At 42.6% G+C, this 27,236-nt stretch overlaps 1 protein-coding gene across 1 annotated transcript in view; it reads right to left on the reverse strand.

Moving 5' to 3' along the window:
- Window positions 1–27,236, reverse strand: part of Slc2a13 (solute carrier family 2 member 13) — a 318,829-nt gene that overhangs the window by 31,779 nt on the left and 259,814 nt on the right. Inside the window, 1 exon segment of the mRNA NM_133611.2 lies at window positions 20,285–20,410. Within this exon segment, the coding sequence (NP_598295.2) occupies window positions 20,285–20,410 (126 nt within the window).

A 27,236-nucleotide genomic window follows, 5' to 3' on the forward strand; every position in this document is an offset into this window, starting at 1 on the left:
CAATGTAAGAAAAAATAATTTGGGTATAGACGACGTGAGGCTGACTTAGGTGTATGAAAAAAGAGCTGGGTATTTGGGAGTAAGAACTGAATAGATACAGGGAGGTGAAGAAATGGCTTTACTTTCGATGTATGGGTGTTTTGCCATGTTATGAACAGCTGTGCAGCACATAATGCAATGTCCCTGCAGGCCAGAAGATGGCACTAGAGCCCCTGAAACCGGAGTTCAAGTTATGCGCGGCAGTGTGGGAATGAATTTGGGTCCTCTTTAAAAAAAAATAACAGCCGTTGCTCTTAACAGCTGAGCAATCTCTCCAGCCCCCAAACTTATTTTTAAATATCTAAAACATTAGACACGAATTATCGTTTCGCTTTAGGAAGATAATCCAGTGTGGGTTGGGTAATTCCAAATCTCACAATCCTAATAGCTATGAATGCATTGAGGGGGAATATTAAAAAAAAGAAATCTGTCAAATATAAATGACTCCATCCTTCTCTTTTTAGAACTGTGGTACAAACAGAATATGCTGTACACTCTTATGAGCTGGATCTTAAGAAAAAGGAAAGTGTAGTAAGTTCTTTGATTATCTGTTAGAAATTCTCCCTTCCAAGAACCAAATTACCCCCCACACTCAGTTGTGACATAGGGACCCTAGAAGAATTAGATATTGAAAATAACGGACCGCAAAGAATTAGAATGTTTCCAGGAAATTCTGTAAAGAAATAAAGCCCTGGCCCTAGAGGAGACACGGGTTCTGCAGGAGAGACTTCACACACTTGGACGACGTGTGTCCTAATTAAATTAAATCTAGTCATAATTCAGTCTTAGTACTTGGGAGAATCCTTGCTGACCATGTCCTCTTACATCCTCAGTCTATAATTCTATTAATGTTATTTCTGTTTTATTTATGGTTATCGGGAGTACGTGTGTGGGAGTGTGGGTCAGATGGCGCATGCGTGGAAGTCAGAGAGGACCAAGTGAGTGAGTTCTCCCTTTCAAGCTGTTGAGGCAAGACCTCCCTTGTTTGTGCTGTGCAACATACTCTGTGCCAACTCAGGCATCCAGTCTCTCTCCTGTCTCTGCCTCCCATCTTGTTTTAGGAGAGCTAGAATTACAAATGTGTTCACTGTAACTGGCTCCAGAGAGTTAACGCAGGTCTCGATTTTTACCTTCTGAGCAAACTCTCTGTTCCTAATACTTAGGTGCTATTTTGCTTATTACTTGAAGAATTTGATAATTAACTTAATGGAAGCCAGAAACTAAGTGATAGCAGCAGCAGACCCATTAAAGGCTGATCTCTATAAGGATTTGACAGACCGCAGGGTAAAGGGTTAATGACCCACAAGGCTCAAGGGTGGCCTGAGGTTTGACCCTGTCTGAAAGTTAACGACTTACAAGCTTTGGGTGTACTTGACTGATAACGCCTGTGGAAGCTTCTGGTGAGATCCATATGGCAAAACTGCAGGGACCCACCACTTCCAGACACAGAGGAAGGGACCTGCAGATGGACTCTTCCATCCCCAATGTTTCCCTTTCCCATCCTGTAAGACTCCAAAGCCTTCACGCCGCATGCGCACAGTCACACACTTTCCCTGGGCATGCGCATAGTCTCACTTCCGTGGAAGCATGGCAGCCCCTCAGTTGCTCTGATTAAAGAATAATTCTGCTTCTGGAGATGCCTGACTGCTTTCTTCTATTTCCAGTGTACCTCCATCGATTCATATCGAACACAAAGTACAGAGGAAACACCTCCTCTGACCCAGTTTGGTTGAGTTCTGATCGTAGGATCAGGATGCCCACCGTGTGTAGGCATTTTTACTCAGATTTTGGACTCAAAGGTCGCTGTGGTCTGACATCTTCAATTCTCGTCAAGGACTTTATCGCTGTCCATCCTAAGGGAAATCCATACAGTGAGATGCTCGATCTGAGCATGCTTGATCTGAGCATGCCGGTTGGTTAGGATTCAAATGTTAATGTGGAAACAGTGAGTTCATTAAAGACTCTATTACAAAGGTTTAAGTACAGCCAGATGGGCTTCATTTGGTTTGCTGGGTCATAAATACAATTTCATTTTAACTCTCCCTTCATTGATTTGATTTGCTAAATCTGTACTGCCTGATGTTATAAACTTAGATACTCTTAACTTCTTAATACTCGCTGAAATGATATATTCATCTCTAGGAGCCACATCATAAAACATTAAGATGCTGTAAATACACCATTATCTCATCAGGCAAATGCTTTCGAGGGATGATAAGCATGAAACTCTTTACTAAAGGTCTTTTGGTTCATTCAAAACAACATTCATTGGGTTTGTAAAAAGTTCTGTTAATCTACAAGCTTTTGTATGGCTACACAGATTTTTCTACAGGCCTTCTTCTACAGTCTAAGACAAAATAGCTTTATTCATCTTCCTCCACCTGAAGAATCACAGGAGCAAAAAAACAAAAGCATCCGAGAGATAAAGTCACTTCATGTTCTGTGTCAGACTGAGGCTGTCACACCTATTTGGGGAGCGACGTATTTTGTGTGATGTAGAAATCGCAAGTGAGAGATTCCCCCAGGGCCATCATTCGCCTGTGTTATGCTATACCCAGGGCCACAGCTCTTTCTTTTGGGGTTCCTCATGAGTTCCATTCAGTCTCTTGAGTCCCTTGCAGGAAGAAAATTCATTCTGAGAGGGACAGTCACCCCTCGAGCAGAGAAAACTTGGAACGAATACGTGACAAAGGTTGACCTTGGAAATGGAGGCAACTCTGGAATTGGCCAAGGTGCACTCTCCCTGATGTCTGGGAGCCAAGGTGATGTGTAATTCACCATTTAGAAGGATTTGAAAGGCGCAGGAAACCTTTTCCAGTGTCTCTTTATGTTCTTTCTTTCCTGGTATGGTAACTCCTCTTCAATTCCCAAGGACTGACTTCTTGTATGTATCCTTCAGAACTTGTGGAAACTGGACCCCTAAACTCTAAATAGAAACAGGATGTGTTTTGCTTGCAAAACCACATGCTCAGTGCAGAAGTAGAGGGAAGGCGTGGCCCAAAACTGGAAATAGCAATTATAGTAGCATTGTATAAGTAGATGCCTTTGTAGACGACAAGACAAATGCTTGGTCTGCCTTATGTGCAATTCTCTATGCTCTAAGAGAAGACTCAGATTCATGCAAGCCATGTAAATGGGTACCCAGGATTAACAGCTTTCTTAATGGGTGGGGTATCTTCAACCAGAAGATTGTCCCTTCTTACAGAAATAAAAGTCTTTGACAACAGTGCCACTTGCTGGGAAAAAGTCTGGCACCTCTGTAATGACGTGGCTGCCTCCTTCCAGAACCTGGGGATTTGGCCTTGCAACCGTCCTCTATACAGCAACTTAGGCACACCAGACAAGATCTAGGTGGTTTTTCTGATGGTACTGAGAGATGCATAGAGAATTTTGAAATCTCTTCCCAAACCATGAGCTATTTTGAAGGGATTACAGTGTTATTTGGGGACAGATTTGATTGAACTGAGATCTACTAATACTTCTAAATAATGCATGCTAAAATGTTTCTTATTCAATCGTTGCTACTGTTACATATCCAGGGACAGTCTTACATGTTCAATCTATGCAAAGCCTCAGATGTATATTTTTGTCAAAGATGAGCACTCAGGATCTAGGTAAGCATTTGCATTCCTCTGTAGGTGACAGGACAAAGAACTGTGTCACTAGGCCTTGCCAAGAGAAGAAGTGACAACTGTCTTACGTTTGAACGCTGTTAAAATTGTTGCAGTATTTTGCTAGATGCAGAGAATGGCTCTGAATTGACTTTTGCTGGCTCTGATGCTTGAAGATCTTGTCGACAACTTGACTGGGAATGGAACTGAGCTGGAGGCAGACCCTGGGCACACCTGTGAGGAATTTTCTTGATTATATAAAGTGAAGTGGAAAGACTGCTCGTGACCATGGTGGCGATTTCTGGTGGCAACAGAGATCCAAGGAGGTCTGAGGGGAAAGGATTTTTGTGATTTCATCCACCCCAGCGGTTCTCATTGATTCCTAACAGCAGCAGAATGGCAGTATGAAGTAGCACTGAATGTAATTTTATGGTTGGGGTCACCAACCCATGAGGAACTGTATTAAAGGGTCGCAGCATTAGGAAGTTGATAACCACTGATCTATCTACCCATGTTTGTATCTCCCCGTGAGTTCGTTTCCTGTGGTTGCCATCGGTGGGTCCATTGACATTGTTTATAAATGTAAGAGTCCAGATTTTTTTTTTTTGGCCTTTCAATGTGGACTGAAGACCAGTGATTTCCTTGGAATCCTCTTGGCTTTGAGCACTGCTTGGAGCACAGCTGAGGGGACCAGACACTGCCGGTCCTCAGCCTCCATTGAAGGTAGCCAGTGTTGGACCACCCAGACTGTGTAATGTAAGCCCGTATAGTAGGTCTTCTTTTCACATGTATTTATCCTGATCAGTTTGTTCCTTTTGAGAACTCTGATTCATACACTAGCTAAACTTCAAATGTAAATTTAAGAGATAAAAATGTACATTTTGTTAAAGGACAGGACTTACACGAAGAGATGCTTTTTGTATTATTTCTCCACATTAAATATGTACACTTTTTGGCAATGTGATGGGCTATTTTTTCCACTTAGGGCAATAGAGCTGTTATTCAACATTCCTTTATTGTTAATGGATAAAATTTTGTCCTTAAATAAAATTATAAAATTAGATTAAAATTATTGTTTGTGTATTTGTGTGTCCAAATACATGTATGTGCTACAGCATGTATGTCAAGGTCAAAGAAGAAAGACAATAGCATCTGTCTTCATATTTTAACATCAAGTTTGATATATATATGTATATGTGTGTGTATGTATATATATGTGTGTATGTGTTATGTATATTGTGTGAGTATGTATACATGTGTTGTGTATGTATGTGTGTCATATGTATATATGTGTGTGTATGTATGTATATTTATGTGTGTGTACATCATAAAACTTTGAAATGAGCATTGTTATGTGCCTTAACGCTTCAGATAATTGTGGGAACTATAATCTTCACATAATATTTGCAAGAGAAAATATTCTCATGGCTATAAAGTAATGCCATATGTCACTGTGTATGAGGCTGGACCGGTAAGTCTCAGAAACATGCTATGATGAAAAGAGCCTTGAGATTCGTGTCACATGCTTTTCTGATACATGTACACACCCATACACATCACCGATGGTCTGTGAGAAACTCCATGGCGGCAGACAGCATTCTGTAAAAGGATGTTGAAAAAGCAATGGTAACTCTTAGCTTTTCCACTCCAAACATGTTACAGCTTAAAGGAGCACACAAGACAGGCATCTATACACTAAGCTGCTATTTTGTGTGCAGTACAGATAAATTAGCTAGAAAGTAAAATTCTAAAGGGCTACAGCAAAATGTTATTAAATCATTATATCAGAATTTGCAGTTACAGTGTAATTTTACTCCATTTCCCTTTTCCTTATCACAAGCCAAACATAAAGGGAAAAATAGGCGACTTAAAAAGTCTTGAAAAGACTTTCTGATGTCTTTAAAATTACCCTTTAATCACATATATGATGTCTCATTTCAGGGACAGCATCACCTTACAGCAATGGAAGGTTATATAAACGATCTAGATGAGTCACAGTGAGTCTGATACCTTGCCAGAGGTATAAGGAATAAGCATTATAAGAAATTAGTGCTTGATGAGAATAGCTAGAAACCAAATTAAATGTTGACCTACTTTTTTTTTTTTTTTTTCGGAGCTGGGGACCGAACCCAGGGCCTTGCGCTTCCTAGGCAAGCGCTCTACCACTGAGCTAAATCCCCAACCCCTAATGTTGACCTACTTTTAAAGAAGTCTGCAAAACGGGTAAGAAAAAGATAAACATTTAAGCTGGATCCCAGCACCCAGGAGGTACAGGCTGGGACGTCTCTCCAAGTTCAAGGCCAGACAGGGATATAGCTAGACCTTATCTCAAAAGACTGGAAAACAATGAATGGTTTATGTCTGCTGTTCATTTTGTCAGGTTCTCAACAGAATCAGGGTTCTGTTAAAATTTTCTGTTTGTGGAGAAACCCTTTCTGATGAGATCCCTCTAGCTCTAATAAACCAGAACCACCATAGTTATGAGGTGTGCTCATGCCCGAGGTCTATTTATGGCCCTTATAAAATTTTTTTTTCAAAAATATTGTAAGAGGTTTAAAAACATTAAAGATCCTGAACTCCCCCTTCAAGAGGGAAAGCTCTGCACGTAAGTGTGGCGCTGGTGCATTTAACTACGGAGCTGGATAAAAAATAAAGGGATGTGTCTATCGATCCTTGTAGAATGTGAATGCTAGATCCGCCTGCTGAGGCTGGTGTCACAACCCCAATTTGTTCATGATGAGAAATGTTTCTTACCGTCTCTTATGCACATATCTGTGATTACACTAGGGAGAACGATTAGAGTCACCCAACCACTTGACATTCCAAGCAACTCCATTTTTGTTTTGTTGTTTGCTTGGTGAAACAGGATCCCGTGTAGCCCATGCTACAAGAACTGGGCATGTAGCCAAGGAGGACCCAGAACTTCTGACCTTCTGGTCCAGTCCTCCCCAATGCTGAGCTTACGAGGATCAATCATGCCATGCCTCATTTCAAGCGACCTCACTGTGACAACTAAGAGGACTGAACTCCAATCTCCCAGAGTCTACGGTTTACAAACAAACAATACCCAGACAACTCATAAATTTCTATCTTCTTTCTTCTGTACATCTCTTAGGAAGTTTTGAGTTATACCTGTAGTCCATTGACATTCTACTAAAATAAATAAAAGTCTTCCTCCTTGACTTGGGAAGTTAATATATTTAACAGGTATCCGATGAGACTAACCTTAAAGCTGACCTCTAAAGAGAAGGGAAGAGCAAGTGCCCACCTCATGGCCTGTCAAAGAAAGGGTGTGAATGCCCTGTAGATAAAGTATTTTCCAAGAGCACAAAGAATGAGGGATGTTTCAAAACCAAACTCAATATTCTTAAACTCTTAGGTACAAAATTCAAGTAAAATCAGTCATAACCCCTTCTGGGTTTGGTCAAGAAAAGTGCTCATTGACAGTGTTTCCCTGGCCTGGTACCCCATCCCCTCATATGGAATTGAACTAACCAGGAAAAGTCTCATCTTGGCTACAAAGAACAAGAAAACCAAGCCAACCACAGAGATGAAGTGGTGTTGGTGATGTCTGCAGAGAACACTGCTGAGAGGCAAGAAGGAGCTGTCATTGCTAAAATGGATTCACTGTGAGCTGACATGGGCCTTATACAGAGCAGAATTCCTTGGGCTGGAGAGATGGCTCAGTGGTTAAGAGCACAGGCTGCTCTTCCAGAGTGCCTGAGTTCATAGACCTGGCAACCATATGGTGGCTCACAGCCCTCCATAACTTCAGCTCCATGGAATCCTACTCCCTCTTCTCCCACACACTGGTTTATAGACATACATGCAGGCAAAGCACCGTACACATGACATAAAATAATGCAATTTTCTTAAAGGGCTAGTTCTTTGGTGTGGTTAGTTGGTGCCAGAAGGATGTCTTTTCAGTCTGGCTCCTACTACGTGTTGCATTTATGATATTTCTTTTAGCCAAAAGTGTATTACAGGAGGTTTTAGCTTCTGTCAACGCTAGAGAGCACAATATCAAATGCAATTAAGACTGAAGAATGAACAAGTCCGGAGATTCAAACAGGAAATCTAAAACAACAGACCACAAAGAAGTAAAGCCTCCCAGGAATCCCATTCTGGCGGAGGAAGAGGTCATAAAAACCTGTGTCAATGGAGGAACTTACAGGTGGAGATTCCACAAACTCCCGAGCTCTCTCAAGTGAGTTAAATATGCATATCCCTTGGCTTTTGTTATAGACAAAGCAGAGAGAAATGAGTGATATTTCTTCCCCTGATTTACCCAAACCAAATACATAATCTTACTTTACTAATTCCTGAATTAGTGAATCTGAGGCAGAACGTTTGTGAGTCTCGATTGCCTGGCAATCTTTGGATCTAGCACATCTGCACATCTGTGGGATAGAAGGCTGAACAGAAGTAAAGATTACCTCACCGCTCCAAGCTAGAGTCAGTCTGCAGCATGAGCTAGCTTCTAGTTCCCATTTGCTGATTGAGGTGTCTACAGAAAAGCCTGTCTCTGAGGGCTGCACTATTTCCTAAACCTCTAAGACAAACAAATCTGGAACCTGTGTAGGAATGGCCTTATGTTTTTTCCTGTCTGAGTCGTAGGGCAAAGACTCTGTTCTCAGAGCCCTAGTCTTAGCCCCTGGCCCAATACTCCAATGAAGAAAACCAAGGCTTGGTGGAAAGTAGAGATGTGCCCCTAACTCAACACACATGGAGAAGATGAACAGATAAAGGCAACTGGCAATGTCCAGTTTGTTTTCAATGTACTCAGAGATGCTTTTGCTCTGAATAGAAAGATCTGGAGACAAGGAGGGGCATAATTAATAAGTACCGGTCAAGATGTCATTCTGCCCATCATAGCTTTGGCTCAAGCTCTAGCAAGGCTGTCTCAAGTTGTTACATGTTATGGTCACTGTTTTTGCTCAAAGATGTATCTGGTTCTTATGAGGTGGTCTGTTTCTGGGGATAGCCTCTCCATTGTACATAAATGCTCTCATCTTGTGGTCAGTTTGTCCTGTTGGAATGATCGCTCTGTTCTGTTCAGTTCTGTTCTATGTGAACCCAAGTGAGGAATCAATGCTTCTGTGGGAGGGGGGGAAAGCATGTCGAATCTTGATTTCGTCGGTTCCTCCTCTGCTGCTTTGTCCTCTCAAGGTGGACGACTTAATAGTAAACTCCTCATCCCAACACCATGTGGTGACCCAGGCTGCCTTTCTCTTAGCTCCGGGCAAAACAAAGTAGGAGAATTCCTCAGACTTAATTGAGCAGCAAACTAAATGGTTTCTGGTTTGTGTTTGAGAAAAGAGCTTAAATATGCAGTGCGTTCCTAAGTCACCATGTCTGGGATGAGAATAAAAGATAGGGATGACTTTATTCTGTGTTAGAAAGTAGTATTTCAGATTGTAGCAGGGAGGTGCCCAGCATGTGTGTGTTACGTTTGCTCCAAGGTAAATGTAAAACTGAGAGGTAGTCTACATGGTCACACAACCCACACCCACCAAGCACACACAGAACTCGCTGAATAAATTAGATGCTTGGCTCTGTGCACGGGTCCCAGGAGTGACAGGTATCAGAGTCCTGCTTTCCCAGTTACAACCTAACTGCCTACTACTATGTTTTTCTTTACTGCACACTTGATCTGTAAAACTTCTTCATGCATTTGTTGCTGCACTCTTAGTCTAGCGTGTCTAACCTGAGAGGCCTCAGTCAGGTCCTCAGAAGAAAAGCAAACAACAAGAGCAACAGTGAGAGAGGAAGGAGGTGAACATTGGATGTGGCCAGACCATGAAGGCATGACCTCAACCCTTCTTCCTGTCCCCTTGTTGTGTTTGCTGTGTGGGGATGGAAATGTGGTCAGCCAGGTTCTTGTTCCTGCCCTCATTCTATGCCTTTTCCCCCCATGGACTCTACTCCTCTGAAATGCTAAGCCAAAATAAACTCTTTATGGATGTGTTTTGGGTCGTGCTATTATCACAGCAACAGTAAAGTAACTAACGCAGCCACAGAGGAAAAGACTTTTTTCAGGGGCATAAACCACCAGTAAAGGGGCTTCCTCCTGCAATGAGGCCTCACTTACGCTCCTGGACAGACCCTACTGAGGCCCACTGCATCACAAAAGTAATACAACAAAACAACAAAAGACTGGAAAGCCCCCCAGTAGAAATGGAGCAAATTGGGAAGAGGGAAGCAGTTAGTCGGAGTGGAAGGGGACAAAGAAGGCGGGATATGAATATACACAAATGCATCACACATGTAAATGAAAATGTCATAGTGAGAGCCATTATTATGGGCAGTTAATGAATGATAATAACACAGTGTAACTCTGGCCTGGGAATACATACATTGCTCAGTGTTACTAAGACCCGCTGTGACGCACTGACTCCGTTCTTCCAGCATTGCCAACTGGTTTTCATTCTTTAGCATGTAGGTATGTCCAGACTGACTTCCTCCAAGTCTTAATATGAAGCTCTTCTGTCTCAGCTCAGCATATAGCAAAGTTCTTAAGCACCCTTCGAATAGTCAAATTTCGGTAGATTTCACCTTAATGACAACTTGTTCGCTAGGACAGCTGTAGAAAACTTGGCCAGGCTTAACTGTGTTATAATAGGTTGACTTCACTCCCTTGATTCTACGGAGCCTAACTTAATATATTGTCTTAGCCAGATGATCAGGAATTAGCAGAGGCCAGCACAGCCAAATTCTTCTCAAAAGTTCACATGAAGGCAATAAGGTAATTCTCTGACGTCAGCCACAGTTTTCAGTTGTACACAAAGGAAAACAAGTAGAACCTTATAAAAGCAGGACCTCGTCCGTAATGATCTACAAGCTTTGAGAAATGGATGTATTAATATAGCACCTAATGCCCTCATACCTCATATACAATGGCTCATTTTTAGGCTTTCAGTAGAGTTTCAATCAAGATTAATATCTGTTATTGTCCCCATGAACCTTAAAAGTATATAAAGGAAATCTGTGGTTTTCATATAATTTTTAAAGTTTGTGACAGACTTTACTCACTTATATCAATGTGATGAAGGAATTCAACAATGTTTAAAAATGTTTTTAAAGGTAGCAATATATAATTTCATAAAATTTAGTCAGTGTCCAGTATATGAAACATTCCGCCCTACAGCTAACCATAAACATTTATATCTCAAGCCATCTAACATTTATACCTCATAAAAGACAGTGCTGATTTCTAAAACTCACACACTCTCATGCATTTTCTTTTCCAGCTGTCTTTGTCTCCATGTAGCATACATGGGAAATAATATCTTGAGGCATTTACTGTAGGTCAATAACTTTAACCATGCGCTGTAATGCTGTGGTCCCTCTCTAAAATGATCACCTTTTAAATATACTTTTCTAGCAATGCACCGTGATAAAAATAGCCCTTTCTAAGAGACTGAGCCTTTCTCTGGACTCACAGTCAGAGTTAATACACATTGAGTTTATTTAAGACTAGTATCCTTCTGTGAACGCAGCCTGTTTTGTTTAACCTACCCTCTGGAGAACAGCATAATAGTGAACCTTACTTGCCTTGGATTTCCAATGTAATCAATGTATACGACCTAAGTTAATGTCTCACCATAACCTTGATGTAGAACAATACATGGGTGTTTACATGCTTATCACTCGCTGCAAAAAACAAACAGGTTGAAGTAAGTCCTACCCACCATGAGTATTGAATGTGACATTTGATTGTCACCTGAGAATACAATGGCGCCTGTAGTGCTGTTTTGCTGTTGCCTTGGTCAGCTGGGATCATTTGGAGACAGTGATTCAATCCCTTCTAAAACTCTATTGACATTTCTGTAACCCATCCTTCATTTCTTTCCCATGTGACACTTCCTGTGCTGTGCAACGACGAGTAAAGCCCTTTGCTAGAGACAGACAGACACAGAAGGACACACATAAACACAGGCAGATTCACAAGATAGCCTTGAGGCAGGCACAGATTCGGACTCATACAACAGACAGAGAGGGTCATGGAAGATATCAGAGAGAAAAGGAGAGAACTCACGTCTGGGCTCAGTGTTTGTGGGTTAAAGGGCACCAAGGGCGAGTGCTTTTGTTTCTTCTTGAACTTGGCATTGACACACTGCTGTTACTAGTGGGAGGCTGTTATTAGTGTGTTCAAACCAGTGGCATACTCTGATGGCATGTATATCATGTCAAAAATGGTTTCAGGAAGCACTATATTACAAAGTATGAATACTATGTAATTGTGATCGGTTTAAATTGGGTTGTAATAGACAATCTACCAAGTAAAATGTAGGCACTACCCAGCCATAGCTCTTGTGTTAATGAACTTCCAGATGCCTCGTCTTGGATGGTACATGCTCTTTAGAGAATTCTCTGTCCATCAGAACTTGCCTTCTAATCCCAAGCCATCCCTGTTACTCTCTACCTACAAATTGTTCCCATTTCCTGCCAGCCGTAGCATGCACCCCCATATTTAAGACCTTTGGGGACATCTTCAAAATAATTCAGCCTGTCTCTCTATCGCCGTTAATACTTTCTTTGCTGTCCTTGGTTTTCTTTTAAATTAGCTTGCTTTTGTAACCCAGGATGACTGTCTCCACAGCAGAATCTAATATACCTTGCTTTAAACAGCAGTGGAATTCAGTGCGTCTTTATCAGCCAAGCAAGGGCAGGTTGTGCCCAAGTAACAACATTTCAGATTCCACTGCGGTTTACACAAACCAGCTCATGGCACAGGTCTGTCTGAGGCTAGCTAAGACCCCCCCTCCTCCCTCCACTCTACAACACCACAGCACCTGCTCTGTGCGGACATGGCCAACTTTGCAGCAGCATGGGGAAGGGTATGGAAAATTCTGGTGAAAAACCTGGTCTTAAAACTTTGGCTCAGAAACGACACAGATTGCTTCCACTTTCCTTTACTTGGCCAGAGTAAATCATGTGGATAAGGCTGAATTTAAAAAAAAAATGGTTCCCAGGGAGCAGCAGCAGCTGTTTTTAGCAATAATAAAATCATCATACTTGCCAGGAACTGGAGAGAGCTGTAATAGACGGAATGAAAACAACCATGTGGTTCATTTCTAGCTGACTCTTCCGGCCCAGGTGTTAATACCACGGTGTCGCTGGCGACTTTCTTCCTACAGAGAGTGTAATTCTACTGTGCCTCACTGTGTGCTCTCCCAGAACTTCGTGGCTGGGCACCACGTGGGCACTCACCTATAGCCACTGCTAGCTTGGAGCCCACACTTATGAAAATGAACCAATATAAATCCAATTTTCCAGTAGGGCATGGACAATGTGCTCCAAGCCCGACCCCACTGGCACATTCAGCCATTAACGTCATGGCTGCCTTTGGGCTTGTATCATCAGTCGCTTCGCTGAACCAGTTCTTGCTGAACCACGATTCGTCACTGTGCTAAGGAAGATATAGCATCCAAGCCCCGCCTGGCTCTCGTTCTTCCAAAACAGATTTACAGACTCCAAATCTTCCTCAGTGAGAAAGAACTCATAGACTACATTTCAAAGGCAGTACAAACTGAAGAAGACACTTGAAAAAGTAAAGAAAAAAAAGCAGATGGGCTGTCTGAAAATGTGAATTTTTGGCAAAAATCATGTAGGTTTTTTTTTTTTGCAGTATGAACATTGCTGCTTGAATAAAAAATATAACGTGCTCACTAGAACAACAATATGAACTAGGAAATTAGGTAAATGAACATAGACGTTGTTCTGAGATGTTTTGTTTTTCTACTTTTTAGAACTTTGCAATACAAGGAGTAGAGGATGTAATATACACCATCGTTACAACCAAAGGCTCTTAAGCTCTTGGTCTGGAAAAATAATAAGCCAAGATATGTGATTTCTGAAATTATACATAGATGACAACTAAATAGTAATGATCTAAAAATGTAATCTGGCATATGATGTGTGTCCAAGCAGTATAACAGGTGGATCAAGATATTCTATATCAGACACTTTACTTTTCTGTAAAGGATTAGCTAGCAATATTTAATTATGTATTATGCTGTTATTAGCTGGAGGACTTTTATCCTGTATATGAATAATAAAGTGTATTAATTTAATTGACATATCTTTAGACACTATGTTTCATTAATGATGTTTCTTTTTCTAAATTCATAACAGATGATCTTTTGCAAATATTCTGTAAAAGGGTCGTGGTAGGAAACCTGCTTTTCTGTGTAGCAGGTTCTGTACTGTGTGTGGTTTTACATCACAATGGCAGACTCATGGACTCTTTGGCATACCAGGGGATGTTCTGAGGAAATGCTGACTGTCTTTCATCAGCTTCCTAAGTGTTTTTCTTGTAGTTTAGTTTTATGCAATTCAGACTACATGATTACATTTAATTAGAACATCCTTTTGCACTTTAAACTCCTAGGTAAACATCATGTGTTAATCAAGACTGTATGACTGTCATGTTTTCTTTTACATTTTTCCTCTTTAGGAAATATTTACAGTAAGGTAACTAGAATGAAGTCATTAGAACCCTGCATCCTCTCCTTTGAGGCCCTGATTCATTGCAAATCCTCTGAGGTTTTTCACTGTTGTCCAAAGCATTGAGCATTTTGAATAGGATAGGTCACAGCCATGGAATGTGGAATCCAAACACAGACAACACGCATGTGACCGTGCAGTCATCAGCCACGTTATCCCAGAGTTCATGTGATACCTGCTGGGGCATTTTTATCTGGACATTGACATCTGAATTTGGAGGATGCTCTCTTCTAGTTAGGCTTGCATTCACTTTGGATCAACTGTCAGAGAGAGGCTGTGCTTTTATTTATAGACACACTGCAGTATTATTGTGAGGTGAACTTTGCTCTAAGGGCTATGACAACTGCATCTATGGAAATAGTCTCCTCCTCCTCCTCCTCCTCCTCCTCTTCCTCCTCCTCCCCTCCTCTTCTTCATTGTTGTTGCTTTGTCCAGGAAGCCCCCAACCAGGATGCATCAGATTGTCAAGTGTCAAGTCATGTCAAGTCATGCCTTATAACTGTCATTGAATTGTTGTGGCCATACGAGTTCTCATGTAGTTATTGCTACCACAAGGTTAGTGGTAGCTATGTGCTTTGTTTAATAGGCTATTCTGACAGAATGCAAGCAAAACCTGATGGACCTCTTACTTGGACAAGAATGATTACTAAAAGTTAGGCAGTGATGAAACAAGAAATCATCAACCCCAGGCAGTAGGCCAAGGAGGGGAAAGTCACTAAGGACATCAGTGCACTGATGTGAGGTGCAGGCTGAGTACATTTTGTTCAGGCGAGTGTTGGAATGCAGAGCCAACAGGCTGTGTGCTGTATCAAAGCTTGGCTTTGAGAAAAATATCTCAGCTGAACGAACGCTGCAAAACAATGGACTGCCAAAGAGGGGGGACTCTATCCAGCTATTCTGGTGTTGCTAATTACAGAGCTGAAGTGCTGTGTTATAGGAAACAAACACTGACCCAGCATGCTAGGAAAGGGTCCCTCATTAATAGTATTTTTAGTTAGCATTGAAATTCCAGAATGGATTATTTATGGTTTTGTGTAGATAGAGAACTGGGAGGTATGGAGGAGGATGTAGAGACACAGAGGAATAAATGAGACCTGTGCTAATGCATTTATCAGTTAGATAATGATGCTTCTAAGCTACATAGTGTTCCTGACAAATCGCACATGCGCTCCTGTGTGCACGCACGCACACACACACACAGACACACAGACACATAGACACAATACACACCAGAGACATAGACACACATACACACAGTCACACACACAGACACATATGATAGACAGACAGACACACGTACACAGACACACACAGACACAATACACACCAGAGACATAGACACAGACACAGAAACAGACACACACACAGAGACACACACAGACACACACATACACACACATACACCAGAGACACAGACACAGACACAGACACATACACAGAGACACAGACACACACACAGACAGACAGACAGACACACACACACACCAGAGACAGACAGACAGACAGACACGCACACACACCAGAGACACAGACACAGACACAGACACACACACACAGACACACACCAGAGACACAGACTAAACACACACACACACACACACACACCAGAGACAGACAGACACACACACACATACCAGAGACACAGACATAAACACATACACACACGACACACATGCACCACACACACACACACACACACACACACACACACACACACACAGACGCACACACGCACACACCTGTACAGGACACTTCTTCATTGTTATACCTGTCTTCAGCTATGACCCTTGCATTCCTCAGATACCCTCTGCAGAACCACATTGCTCAATACAGTGGCTACTCTCAGTTTACAGATAGCAGCGGGACTCACAGAGGAGCAGATGTCCTACAACCACTTAAAGACGTCCATCAGTTCCTAACTAGGTGTCTGCCCAGTGCTTAGCAGCAGCTGTTCTGAAAGAAGTGGACTTACTTTTGAATCCGCGATCCTGCCTGCCTAATAGAAATGGCCTTTCACAGATGTTCTGGGCCAGTCCTAGACTCCTCCTAGAAAACATATTTATGGAGCCTCAAGTGCATTATTCACTGAAATCCTTTGAGCATCAAAACGCCTGTTGTCTATCGCTTGTCTACCCATTCTAGATATCGCTTATGCCTCTTCTCTTGTCTTGGACATGATTGAACTCCTGGAGTGTTCTCTATGTGTTTGGACCTTTCTAAGGACTGACAGTTCTTGAGTTTCGCACCTTCCTGTGTTTGACATTGCTCTCCTGTTCCTGTGAACTTTCATCGATTCTTCTCCATACTGGTTCTGCTTCTTGTGAGTCTGTGTAACTGTAAACTTTAGCATCTTGTTTTCATGCTTTTAAAAACAGATTTATAAAATGTCTTATTTCCATGCATGTATGCATGTGCGTGTGTGCGTGTGCGTGCGTGTGTGTGTGTGTGTGTGTGTGTGTGTGTGTGTGTGTGTGTTTGCGCATGTGTGTCATGTATACAGGTATCTAGAGAGGCCAGAAGAGGTTGTCAGATCTCTGGGACTGGAGTTAGAGGCATCTGTGAGCTGCCGAGATTGGACCTGAACTTTGACCCCCTGCAGAAGCAGCAAGCGCTCTTAACCACTGAGCCATCTCTCCAGCTTCTACAGTCTGTTCTTCATTTGAACTTTCGTTTTTAGTTTCACAACTAAATTTAGAAACAGTGATAAATAGCTCCCTGGTGTTTTGTGAATTTGTTGTTCTTTTTGGTCAGAAAGCATGTCTTCCTGCTAGTATCCTGATTTACTTAGAGAGCTTATTTGAGTATATGTTAATATACTTGTTTAATTTATTCTTTTATTAAACGTAACACATCTTTTGCAGGTGTTCTGTGTTGGCTCAAAATGAATGGACTTCTCGGCTGAGCTAACTAACTCTTGCATTAAACTCGGCAAGCTGCCCACATTCTCTGATTTCTGTTAGCTTTATCATCTTGACTTAGCACTTACATTTTTCCACTCAAGTTTCCAACATGTTTGTGGTTGTTGTTTGCAAACGATGCGGACAATATGGTTTTTAAAATTTTTCAATCTAAATACATTTGTCTTTAGACACTATCTGATTGATTCACTGTGAATCGATTTCAATAAACGTTTAATTTTCCTCAGATTTCTATGATTTGTCAAAACCACAGTTTCGTAAGTTTCCCTTCCCCTGTCTTTCTGATCTTGATTTCATCGTTACTGTAGGTAGCTTATCTTTTAAAGGGATTGCACACCCAAGTTCTATACTATGTTTTATACATTTACTTACCTAGGATTTTAAGTTTATTTGTATATGCAAAATTTGCTGAATTGTGACAAGGCAACTTACAGACATTCACATACATGACATACATATCTTCAGTGTACAACTCTGAGCATAGAATAAAAATATCCTTCATTTTTCGTAAGCTTACTGTGTTCAAGTCTCTTTGGTTTTGCTACACTGGTTATTTAGGTTTTATTTACCCGTTGTTCATACCTGCTTGGGTTGGCATTTTATCAGTTGTCATAGTTCATCTGTGTGGCTTGTGCTCCCAGATCTATCAGGAGTTGCTATCCTCTGAATGGAGTGACTCATCCTTACGACCCCAACACCTCCAAGTCTGGAGATCAGCCAGCAAAAGTACTCAGATTGACACTGCCACAAACCCGAGAGGAGCTCTCCATGGAGATGTCATGGATTCTGGGTTCTGACAATTTGGGTTTTTACTCTTTTTTTTTTTATAAAAAACATTTATTTATTTATTTATTATTTATTATTTATTATTTATTATATATAAGTACACCATAGCTCTCTTCAGACATTCCAGAAGAGGGCATCAGATCCCATTACAGATGGTTGTGAGTCACCATGTGGTTCCTGGGATTTAAACTCAGGACCTCTGGAAGAGTCGTCAGTGCTCTTAACCACTGAGCCATGTCTCCAGCCCTTGGTTTTACTCTTTAGGTAGGATTTTATTACTTATTTATATGTGAATGTATTTGAGTGCGGGGTTGCGCAAAGGAATGCAGTGCACATGGAGGCCAGAAGAAGTCTCCTGGTTCCCTGGAGCTGGAGTTAGAGGCAGTGAGTGCCTGGCCACAGGTGCTGGGAACTGAGTTCCGGTCCTCTGCCTGGGCCGCACAGCTGCACTGTCTCTCCAGCCCGAACTCAATTTTTGAGTCATATATCTGTTATCACTATCATTAATATTGTGTCTGCGTTGCGGGGTAGGGTGAAGATGCGTGCCTCCAGAAGTCAGAGCTCAAGCCTGTGGAGTCTGCTTCTCCATCTTCCCTTACATGGGCACCATGACTCAAAGCTGACATCAAGCTTGTGAGGCCAGCGCCTTTACTGGGCCTCTTAGTTTACTTTCTACATGGTTCTGCAGATGTCTCCAACTTAGGACCCATCATTGTCATGATTGTCATGATCTTTGGAGACACATGGGGGTTACTGCAGAGTGGCCCAGGTTGATCTTGAACTTCTAGACTCAGGAGAGCTTCCTTCTCCAGCCTCCAAAGTAGCCGGGGCTTGCACACATTCCATTATGCCTGGCGGTATTTGTTTGGTTTTTAATTTTTGAGATAGGAAATTGCTTTGCAGCCCAGGGTGGCCCTAAACTTGCAAACCTTTTGCCTTGGCCTTCAGAGTCGGATTCCGGGCATCGTTTATTTTAATATTCTCATCTCTCCAGTGGGTTCACAGAAGCAAGGTGAAATGGGAGCCTACACTCTCCTGTAGTCAGCCTCTAAATTTTTGCCTTCTCGTATTGTTTTCATTTACATGCACGAATGAGTGTGTGTGTGTGTGTGTGTGTGTGTGACATGTGTACTGGCAGGAGTCAGAAGAGGTTGTCAGATCCCTGGGGCTGGAGATAAAGGCGTTTGTGAGCTTCCAGGTTTGGACCCTATGTTGAACTCCTACAAATGCAGCAAGTGCTTTTAATCACCGAGCTTTCTCTCCAGCTTCTATGGTCCATTCTTAATTTGAACTTTTGTTTTTAGTTTCTCCACTAGATTAGAAAGGGAAATAAACAGCTCTCCGATGTTTTTGCGAAACTGTTGTACTTTGGAAATATTAGTTCCTAAGTGTGAGGAATAATTATTGTATATAAGTATCTTATTTATATGTCCATAATAAAGCAATGTGCTTTGTCTGAACACTGATAGCTTTCAGACAAGCCACTCACCGACGGTTGGCAACCTTTTCTCGGCTTGTGGATCATTTCTCTGAGCCACAAAGACTCCAGGGTAGAATAGTTCTATGACATAATTTAAAGCAATGCTAACTTATTTTGACCTTACAACTGTCTTTTACTTGGGCTCAGAAAATTATGGTTTGGAAATTACAATATGGAGTGGGAGAAACTGCCCAGGTAATACCGGGAAATACCTGCTTCAACCAAAGATCCAAAGCCCAATGGCTGGGTCCAGAGTAGCTGAGGATTTGCCATGCACACAGGACCTCAAGAGTGTTCTTCTGTGCTTTGAAACATGCAGTATTTTGTATCCCACAAGGCCTCTTCCCAGAAGCACATGGAAAACCACCCCATTAACATGTCTTCTCTCACACAGACTACAGATTTTAAATTTATTTAACAGTTTGTGTGCGCGTGTGTGAGTGCACATGTGTCTGTGTGTCTGTGTCTGTCTGTCTGTCTGTCTGTCTGTCTGTCTCTGTCTGTCTGTCTGTCTGTCTCTCTCTCTCTCTCTCTGTGTGTGTGTGTGTGTGTGTGTGTGTGTGTGTGTGTGTGTGTGTATTCACTTCTGTATGGAAGTCACAGGATTCCTTACATGGTTATCTTCTATCTTGGGAGTCCTAGGAGTTTGCCTCGGGCAGGATGGGAAGCTTAGTATCCTGCAGGACTGAAATCCTGATTATGATTTTAAAAAAGATATGAAAATAGAAGAGACCATTAGGGAAGGGGGTGGGGTGGTAACCAGCAGGAAGGGAAAGGAGGGTAAGAGAAAGAAGTAAGAGTTAATACAATCTAACGGTATCATACATATTCAAGGAAACGTCACAAACTCCGTTTCTTATACAATGAGTATTAGGCTAATAAAATGGCCTCGTTTTGAAACTGAATGACAGTTCTCCTTGCGAGAGCAGTGTGTTACATACCTGCCCCAGGCTGCTTCATTGGTGGAAGCTTTGTTCACCGGAACACAGGAGGAATCAATGACAGCCGAACTGTTGATCTTGTAGCAGAAACCGCAGTCTGGATCCAGCATACACTCATTACAGTAACTGAAACAGGGAAAGAGTTAAAGTCAGGTCGGCCTGGGCGCCTGGTGCTTGCTATATACCGGCCTCAGCAGCTGCTCCCAACAGCTCACACTGTTTTATTAGCTTTGGCCAAGACGAGTGACAGGAGCAGATCCCGTGGTAGCTGGATGGTCACGTTCATCTCTCCACGTAGATGATAGCAACTTTGCAAGCTACTGTGGGGTGTGTGTGTGTGTGTGTGTGTGTGTGTGTGTGTGTGTGTGCACGCACGCACGCGCATGCCCAATAGACGTGCAGTAAAAAAAATTGCCTTCCTAAATCAAAGATATTTATTATAGACTGGCCTATCTGGATCCAGCCTGGACTACTTTTGGGTTATAATAAAACATTTAATTTTTTATAAGTGTCCTTCTCCTCTTCTCCTTCATGCTACATCTGTATTAAAAACTGGAAATGTCCTCTCCTACATATATGCATATGCATTATATTATGTTATATATAATATATATACATATTATATATATATTATATATATCTCAAACAATGAAAGAGAACGTTTGAAGTAAAACATTGTTAAATTCTTGGTGGACCTTTAACATTAACATATTAAGTTCCAACTGTGCACTAAGTCTTACCTGCAATCTAACAGTGTAGGGAGAAATGCTGATCTGTGCTAATTACGCCTATGGCCGGATCTCAGAGAAACATTCGATTAATCACTACTCATCTAACGGTATTATTGAACAGCAGACATGTTTGAAATGGACAGAGTCTCCCCACCTAAGCCCAACTGCGTCGGTTGGAATGAGTTTCCGGCGGTCACCCCGTCACGTAATATGCAGTTCTGCAGCCCTTCGTGTATACTTCTGGTACATGCAGCACTGGTCCTAATTCAGATTGGAAAGTAAACATTCTTGATTCGTGGCAGGTAGGAGGTGAGGATGAGAGCAGATGTGCGTGACAATAGCCATAACATAGGAAGGGACTGACTTCCCACCGAAAAGGCAGAGGGGATTCGAGAGCTGGAAATAAGTTCAGAGGTGATGTTTAAACTAAGTCAGCAGAGAAACTTACCAGACACAGAAAAAGGACGTTACCGAGAATGGGTTATTTGGTTGTTAAAAGACAAATCAACACAAAATTAAAAATTCTCACTCTGTCCCAATAACTGTCCTATGGAGGATCAGAGGAGAAACAGGCCATCAGAGAAGGATGTCTGGGAGTCGCGCAGACTCTAAGGACGTGAGCAATGGCATTTCCCAACCCTCCAGGCTGAAATGGCCCCATGGCTCATTCAACTAAACGTCAACACACCCGTGTGGTTTAAAACTTAGATTCATTTTCATGTTAGCGCCCTGACGTCAAGTTTTCCCTCTTTCTGAAGAGACTTTGAATGTCCTAGACACAGGGCACAAGGGAGATCCGCAAGAACTCACTCAAGGTCTGGATTTTGCCAGAGTTGTTACCTTTGAGACTCGTAAAGGGAGGATACTGCCTTTTCTCCAAGACATCTCGCTTCACGGGAACACCGAAGGTATTAAGTGTGAACTTCATGGGCTTTATGCTCTGACAGGAGCAAAGCCAGGCCTGTCCTTACTTCTTGGTTGCTCCAGGCTCTGGAAACAAGAGACCCCCTATCCCCCCACCCCCCCACCCCTGTATCTGAGGAGGAGAGCTTTGCACTTGCTCCCTGCTGGCCATCACCTAGACTTAAACTGTCTCAGCGGCTGTACTCTTCTCTCAGAACACAGCCTATAGTCGGCATGCAGGCTCACTTGTTTCCCGTATTTAAAAGGAAAATTGTGTGGAAGCGTCCTTCCTGACACTTCTGTGGGTCCCCAGGGGTTTCTCAATGAAAGGAAGGCAGAGACCAAAGCCAAAGCACACTTTCCTCTCTCCTCAGGAGCAGGCTGCTGTGTAGAACTGGTATGGCCAGTCCCCACCTCGCCTTGGAGCTCAGCTTAAATGAACCTTTACGGAGAACATGTCTCACAACTGTGGCTTTAACAAGTGTCATTAATGGGAAGCATAGCTAGAGAGACCCCTTCTTCACTGAAGGTAGCCTTCACATAAAACCTATCATCGAAACATCCGGTCGATGCTTGTAGGAATTGGCCGAGCACGGGTTGCTTTTCATGTGCGAAAGGCAGATATTGAACCTGCTCGCCCCTCAGAAATTGTGAGCAGGAGGAAGCTCTAGTTTCTAAACGTTACATGTTGTATACCAACAGCACATGGTCTCAAAGGACCCTTGCATTATCTACCTAATACAAGTGCATACTTTAACTCTAAATTCCCCACTCCTTGCAATGTGGGAGCAGGGAAAATGTCTGAAACAGTCCCCTAGATGGTAGTGCTGAGGACAACGTCATAGACAACAGTCTGTGCTTAGCTCAGGCTGGACTGCACAGGCAGGAGGAGTGCTAAAAGATAGGCAAGAGCATATACTCCGTATTCCTTAGAAGCCCTGAGAAGTGGGTTTCCGTTTGTCAGGAATAGTCATTACTTCCCTTGCCTGTCCCCTACTATGGTCAGACACCTCCGGCAAAAGGCAACTAGTTCCCTATGAATGCAAACAAACCTGTAAGAACAGATCACAGTCTCCGAGCTAGTTCCCAGGCTGCTCTGGACAGCAAACTCCTCCCACGATTCCAACTGTTCCAGCTCATAGGCTCCCTCAGGCCACCACATACCCCAAGACTGCCTTGGCAGTCTGAATCTCCCCAAGTTAACCTTTCTACCCAAGGAGAGGTCAGTTTGGTGCTTTCACTGTGTCCGCACTGGTTCTTACAGTGTCACATAAGTATCTGCTCCAGTGTTGATCTCAAGGGCAAAATCTATAGTTGTGGCCTAACATTAAAAAAATTATTAGATATTTTTCATTTACATTTCAAGTGTTATCCCCTTCCCTCATTTTCCATCCATAAACCTCCTATCCCATCCCTCTCCCCACTTCTTCTATGAAGGCTTTTCCCCCTACTCCCCTACCCCTTTCTGCCTCCCTGCCCAGACATTCCCCCACACTGGGGGGGTCCAGTTTTAGTAGGACCAAGGGCTTCTCCTCCCACTTGTGCCCAACAAGGCCATTCTCTGCTACATATGCAGCTGGAGCCATGGGTCTGTCCATGTGTAGTCTTTGGGTAGTGGTTTAGTCCCTGGGAGCCCTGGTTGGTTGATATTGTTGTTTTTATGGGGTTGCAAGCCCCTTTAGCTCCTTCAATCCTTTCTCTAATTCCTCCAATGGGAACCCCATGCTCAGTCCAATGGTTGGCTGCTAGCATTTACCTCTGTATTTGTCATGCTCTGGCAGAGCCTCTCAGGAGACAGCTATATCAGGTTCCTGTCAGCATGCACTTCTTGGCATCAGAAATATATTGTCTGGGTTTGGTGGCTGTATGTATATGGGCTAGATCCCCAGGTGGGGCAGGCTCTGAATGGCCATTCTAAACTTTGTCTCCATATCTCCTCCTATGAATATTTTTGTTCCTCCTTTTAAGAAGGAATGAAGCATCCACACTTTGGTCGTGCTTCTTCATGAGCTTAATGTGGTCTCTGGATTGTATCTTGGGTAATTCGAGCTTTTGGGCTAATATCCACTGAATGCATACCATGTGTGTGTGTTTGTGATTGGGTTACCTCACTCAAGATGATATTTTCTGGTTCCACCCATTTGCTTATAAATTTCATGAAGTCACTGTTTTTAATAGTTGAGTAGTACTCCATTGTGTAGATGTACCACTTTTTCTGTATCTTTTCCTTTGTTGAAGGGCATCTGGGTTCTTTCCAGCTTCTAGCTATTATAAATAAGGCTGCTATGAACATAGTGGAGCATGTGTCTTTGTTGTATGTTGGAGCACATTTGGGTATATGCCCAGGAGTGATATAGCTGGGTCCTCAGGTAGTACTATGTTCAGTTTTCTGAGGAACCTCCAGACTGGTTTCCAGAATGGTTGTACCAGTCTGCAATCCCACTAACAATGGAAGAGTGTTCCTCTTTCTCCACATCCTCACCAGCATCTGCTGTCACCTGAGTTTTTGATCTTAGCCATTCTGACTGGTTTGAGGTAGACTCTCAGGGTTGTTTTGGTTTGCATTTCCCTGATGACCAAGGATGTTGAACATTTCTTTAGGTACTTCTTAGCCATTAGTATTCCTCAGTTGAGAATTCTTTGTTTAGCTCTGTCCCCATTTCTTTTAATAGGGTTATTTGATTCTGTGGAGTCTAACTTCTTGAGTTCTTTGTGTATATTGGATATTAGTCCTCTATAGGATGTAGGTTGGTAAAGATCTTTCCCCAACCTATTGGCTGCTGTTTTGTCCTAATGACAGTGTCCTTTGCCTTATAGAAGCTCTGCAGTTTTATGAGGTCCCATTTGTCGATTCTTGATCTTACAGCATAAGCCATTTCAGTAAATCTTCCCCAGTGCCCATGTGTTCGAGGCTCTTCCCCAGTTTTTCTTCTATTAGTTTGAGTGTATCTGGTTTGATGTGGGAGGTCCTTGATCCACTTGGACTTAAGCTTTTAGTTCCCCTTTTCTTTATTTAATATGTGCATGTGCACTTATAAAGGGATTAAATTACAACTCTTGGGAATTAGTTTTCTCCTTCTGCATGGGATCTGCAGATTGAACGCAGGCTGTCAAGCTTGTGTAAAGAGCACTTTTAACCCACTGTTCCATCTCACCAGCCCGAGAAATTGTACATGTTTAAGAGAAAATTAATTAACCGGGAATTTATAAAAGGGCTGTGCTCTGTAAGGGAGCTGCTGAATGAAAGGAATAACAGTTCCATCCTGCTGGCATGAGATCTTTGGAAACCAGTCCTTTGCTTTGCCTCTGTGTATGTTGCTTTCACCAGTCTGTTTGCAACTGTGAAGCCTCAAGGGGTAAGACCCTGCTCACAGCTTCTGTGGCTCCTACAATAGCACCTAGCTCAGTGTAGGCAGTCAGTGTGCATGGCAGCTCAGTAACTCAGGCACTGTGGTAAACTTTTAGCCTACCCTGGAAAATAATCTTGGGATGTGGGTGGCTGAAGGTGAATGGCTGGGTCAGGCAATTAAAGAAAAAAAAAAAACAAGTTGCAGCTTCTTTTTAGTTTGCCAGAGGCAAAAGCTGTTATAAATAAACGATTAACATTGAGACATGGAGGAGTGGGCTAATAATCTTTATAATTCACTTTCAGAAAGAAAAACGACACAGCTAATTTCCTTCAAGTCTACACAGCAGAACACACACACACACACACACACACACACACACACACACACACACACACACACACAGAAGAGACAGAGAGAGCCTTGCTTTAAATTATATCCTTAAAATATCCTAGGAAAGGGCAACGGTCCTATTAGCCGTGCAGGTGGCTGTAAGTGTGATGGAGGCTGGCAGTCTTGCTCTAGGAGAGATTGTGTAACCCATGAGACCATGCTAAACTCTGGTTAATGCATGCAGACAGAGACCATGCACAACTGTGGGAAGTGCTGGGGAGCTGGGGTCAGAACTCAGGGAAACAAGTAAGACTAAAAACCAGGCAGCCATGTGCTAATTCTGAGAAGCAGACACACTCCTCTTGTGAGCTGGAGGGAGGAGATTTACCTTAAAAATCTCTAAGGTTGCTTTTTAGAGATGGGGGCAAGCAGGGACTCATATATTTAGAGCAGATCTGGTTCTAAAAAATCCAAATGTTTCCAGCTATAGAGGAGAGAAATGAAGGCCCCGGTTTCATGTCAAGAATCCAGGGGAAAGAAAAGGTGGCCTGTTGTCATTCTGTAACCCAGTGATGGTGGAGTGTAGCTCAATGCACCCCCCAGAAAAAAAAATCTTTCAAACATCGATACAGGCTAATTTAGAACGTTCTCAGTTTCTACTCAGAAGTCAATGAATTTGACTTTGTAGAAAATGGTCCAGTTCCTTAATCGTGTCTCATTAAACCATTGCGAGGCAGCATCAGTAGCTCCCAGTCTTAAATTTGCCTCCCGAACAAGATCTCAGCCCAGAAAACTGGCTGGGTGGATGCAGGCATTCGGGTCCCTTGGATGAGTGGCTAAAATATGTTGCTCAACCCTGACCAGTACCTTAGGCTCTGCATGGTACAGTAGTTACTCTCCCTTCAACATTCCTCCAGCTCTTCCCTACCTTATGGCCTCTTTCCTTAAATCCCAATGGCCTGCTGCAGATAACTTAGAAAATAATTTAGAAGACCCAGACAGGGTCCCGTACCTTCTGCAGGCCCTCTGCAGGGCCAAGTTTAAATTCTAGAACACCAGTCTTATTTCCCTCCTACAGTATGGCTGCCAGGAGACTTCTTCTATCCCAACTGTGTAAAAAGAAACTCACTAGAAAAAAATAAAGTCAGACTTAGAAAAGCTTCCTACCAGTAAGAAGAAGCTAATGCAGTTCTGCTGGACAGGGGAGGGCACAAATAGCATCTTAAAGTGAGTCTGGTCTTAGAGGCGTTGGGAGAACATATTTCTTGTTTTTGGTCCGGGTTTACCTTTAGTTCGTTTCCTTCAACTTGCTTAGCCTTACCCAGACATCTCATAAACATTCGAATCCTAGCCTTGCTGTGTTTGAGCTGTCTGGGTTTGCTGAGTGTCGCCTCGGCATTCTGGAGTCCTCCTCTGCACAGCCTCTCTCACAAAGCCAGTGGGAGGGCTGAGTGAGGGAATGTTCTTAGGGAAGTCTCTTTATGTAATAAGCTCTCTGTGGAGTATCCACAAACAGACTCACAGTAAAACTCACGGTAAAACTCAGCCTCCGCATTCTTTCCCATTCCACAAAGAGTAATTGACTTGCTTGGTTTTGTCTGATACTTTAGTCCCTTAAGTAATCTTTCTGCATTTTTT

Source organism: Rattus norvegicus, chromosome 7, assembly GCF_021556685.1.
Source record: "Rattus norvegicus strain SHRSP/BbbUtx chromosome 7, alternate assembly SHRSP_T2T, whole genome shotgun sequence".
NCBI lineage: Eukaryota > Metazoa > Chordata > Mammalia > Rodentia > Muridae > Rattus > Rattus norvegicus.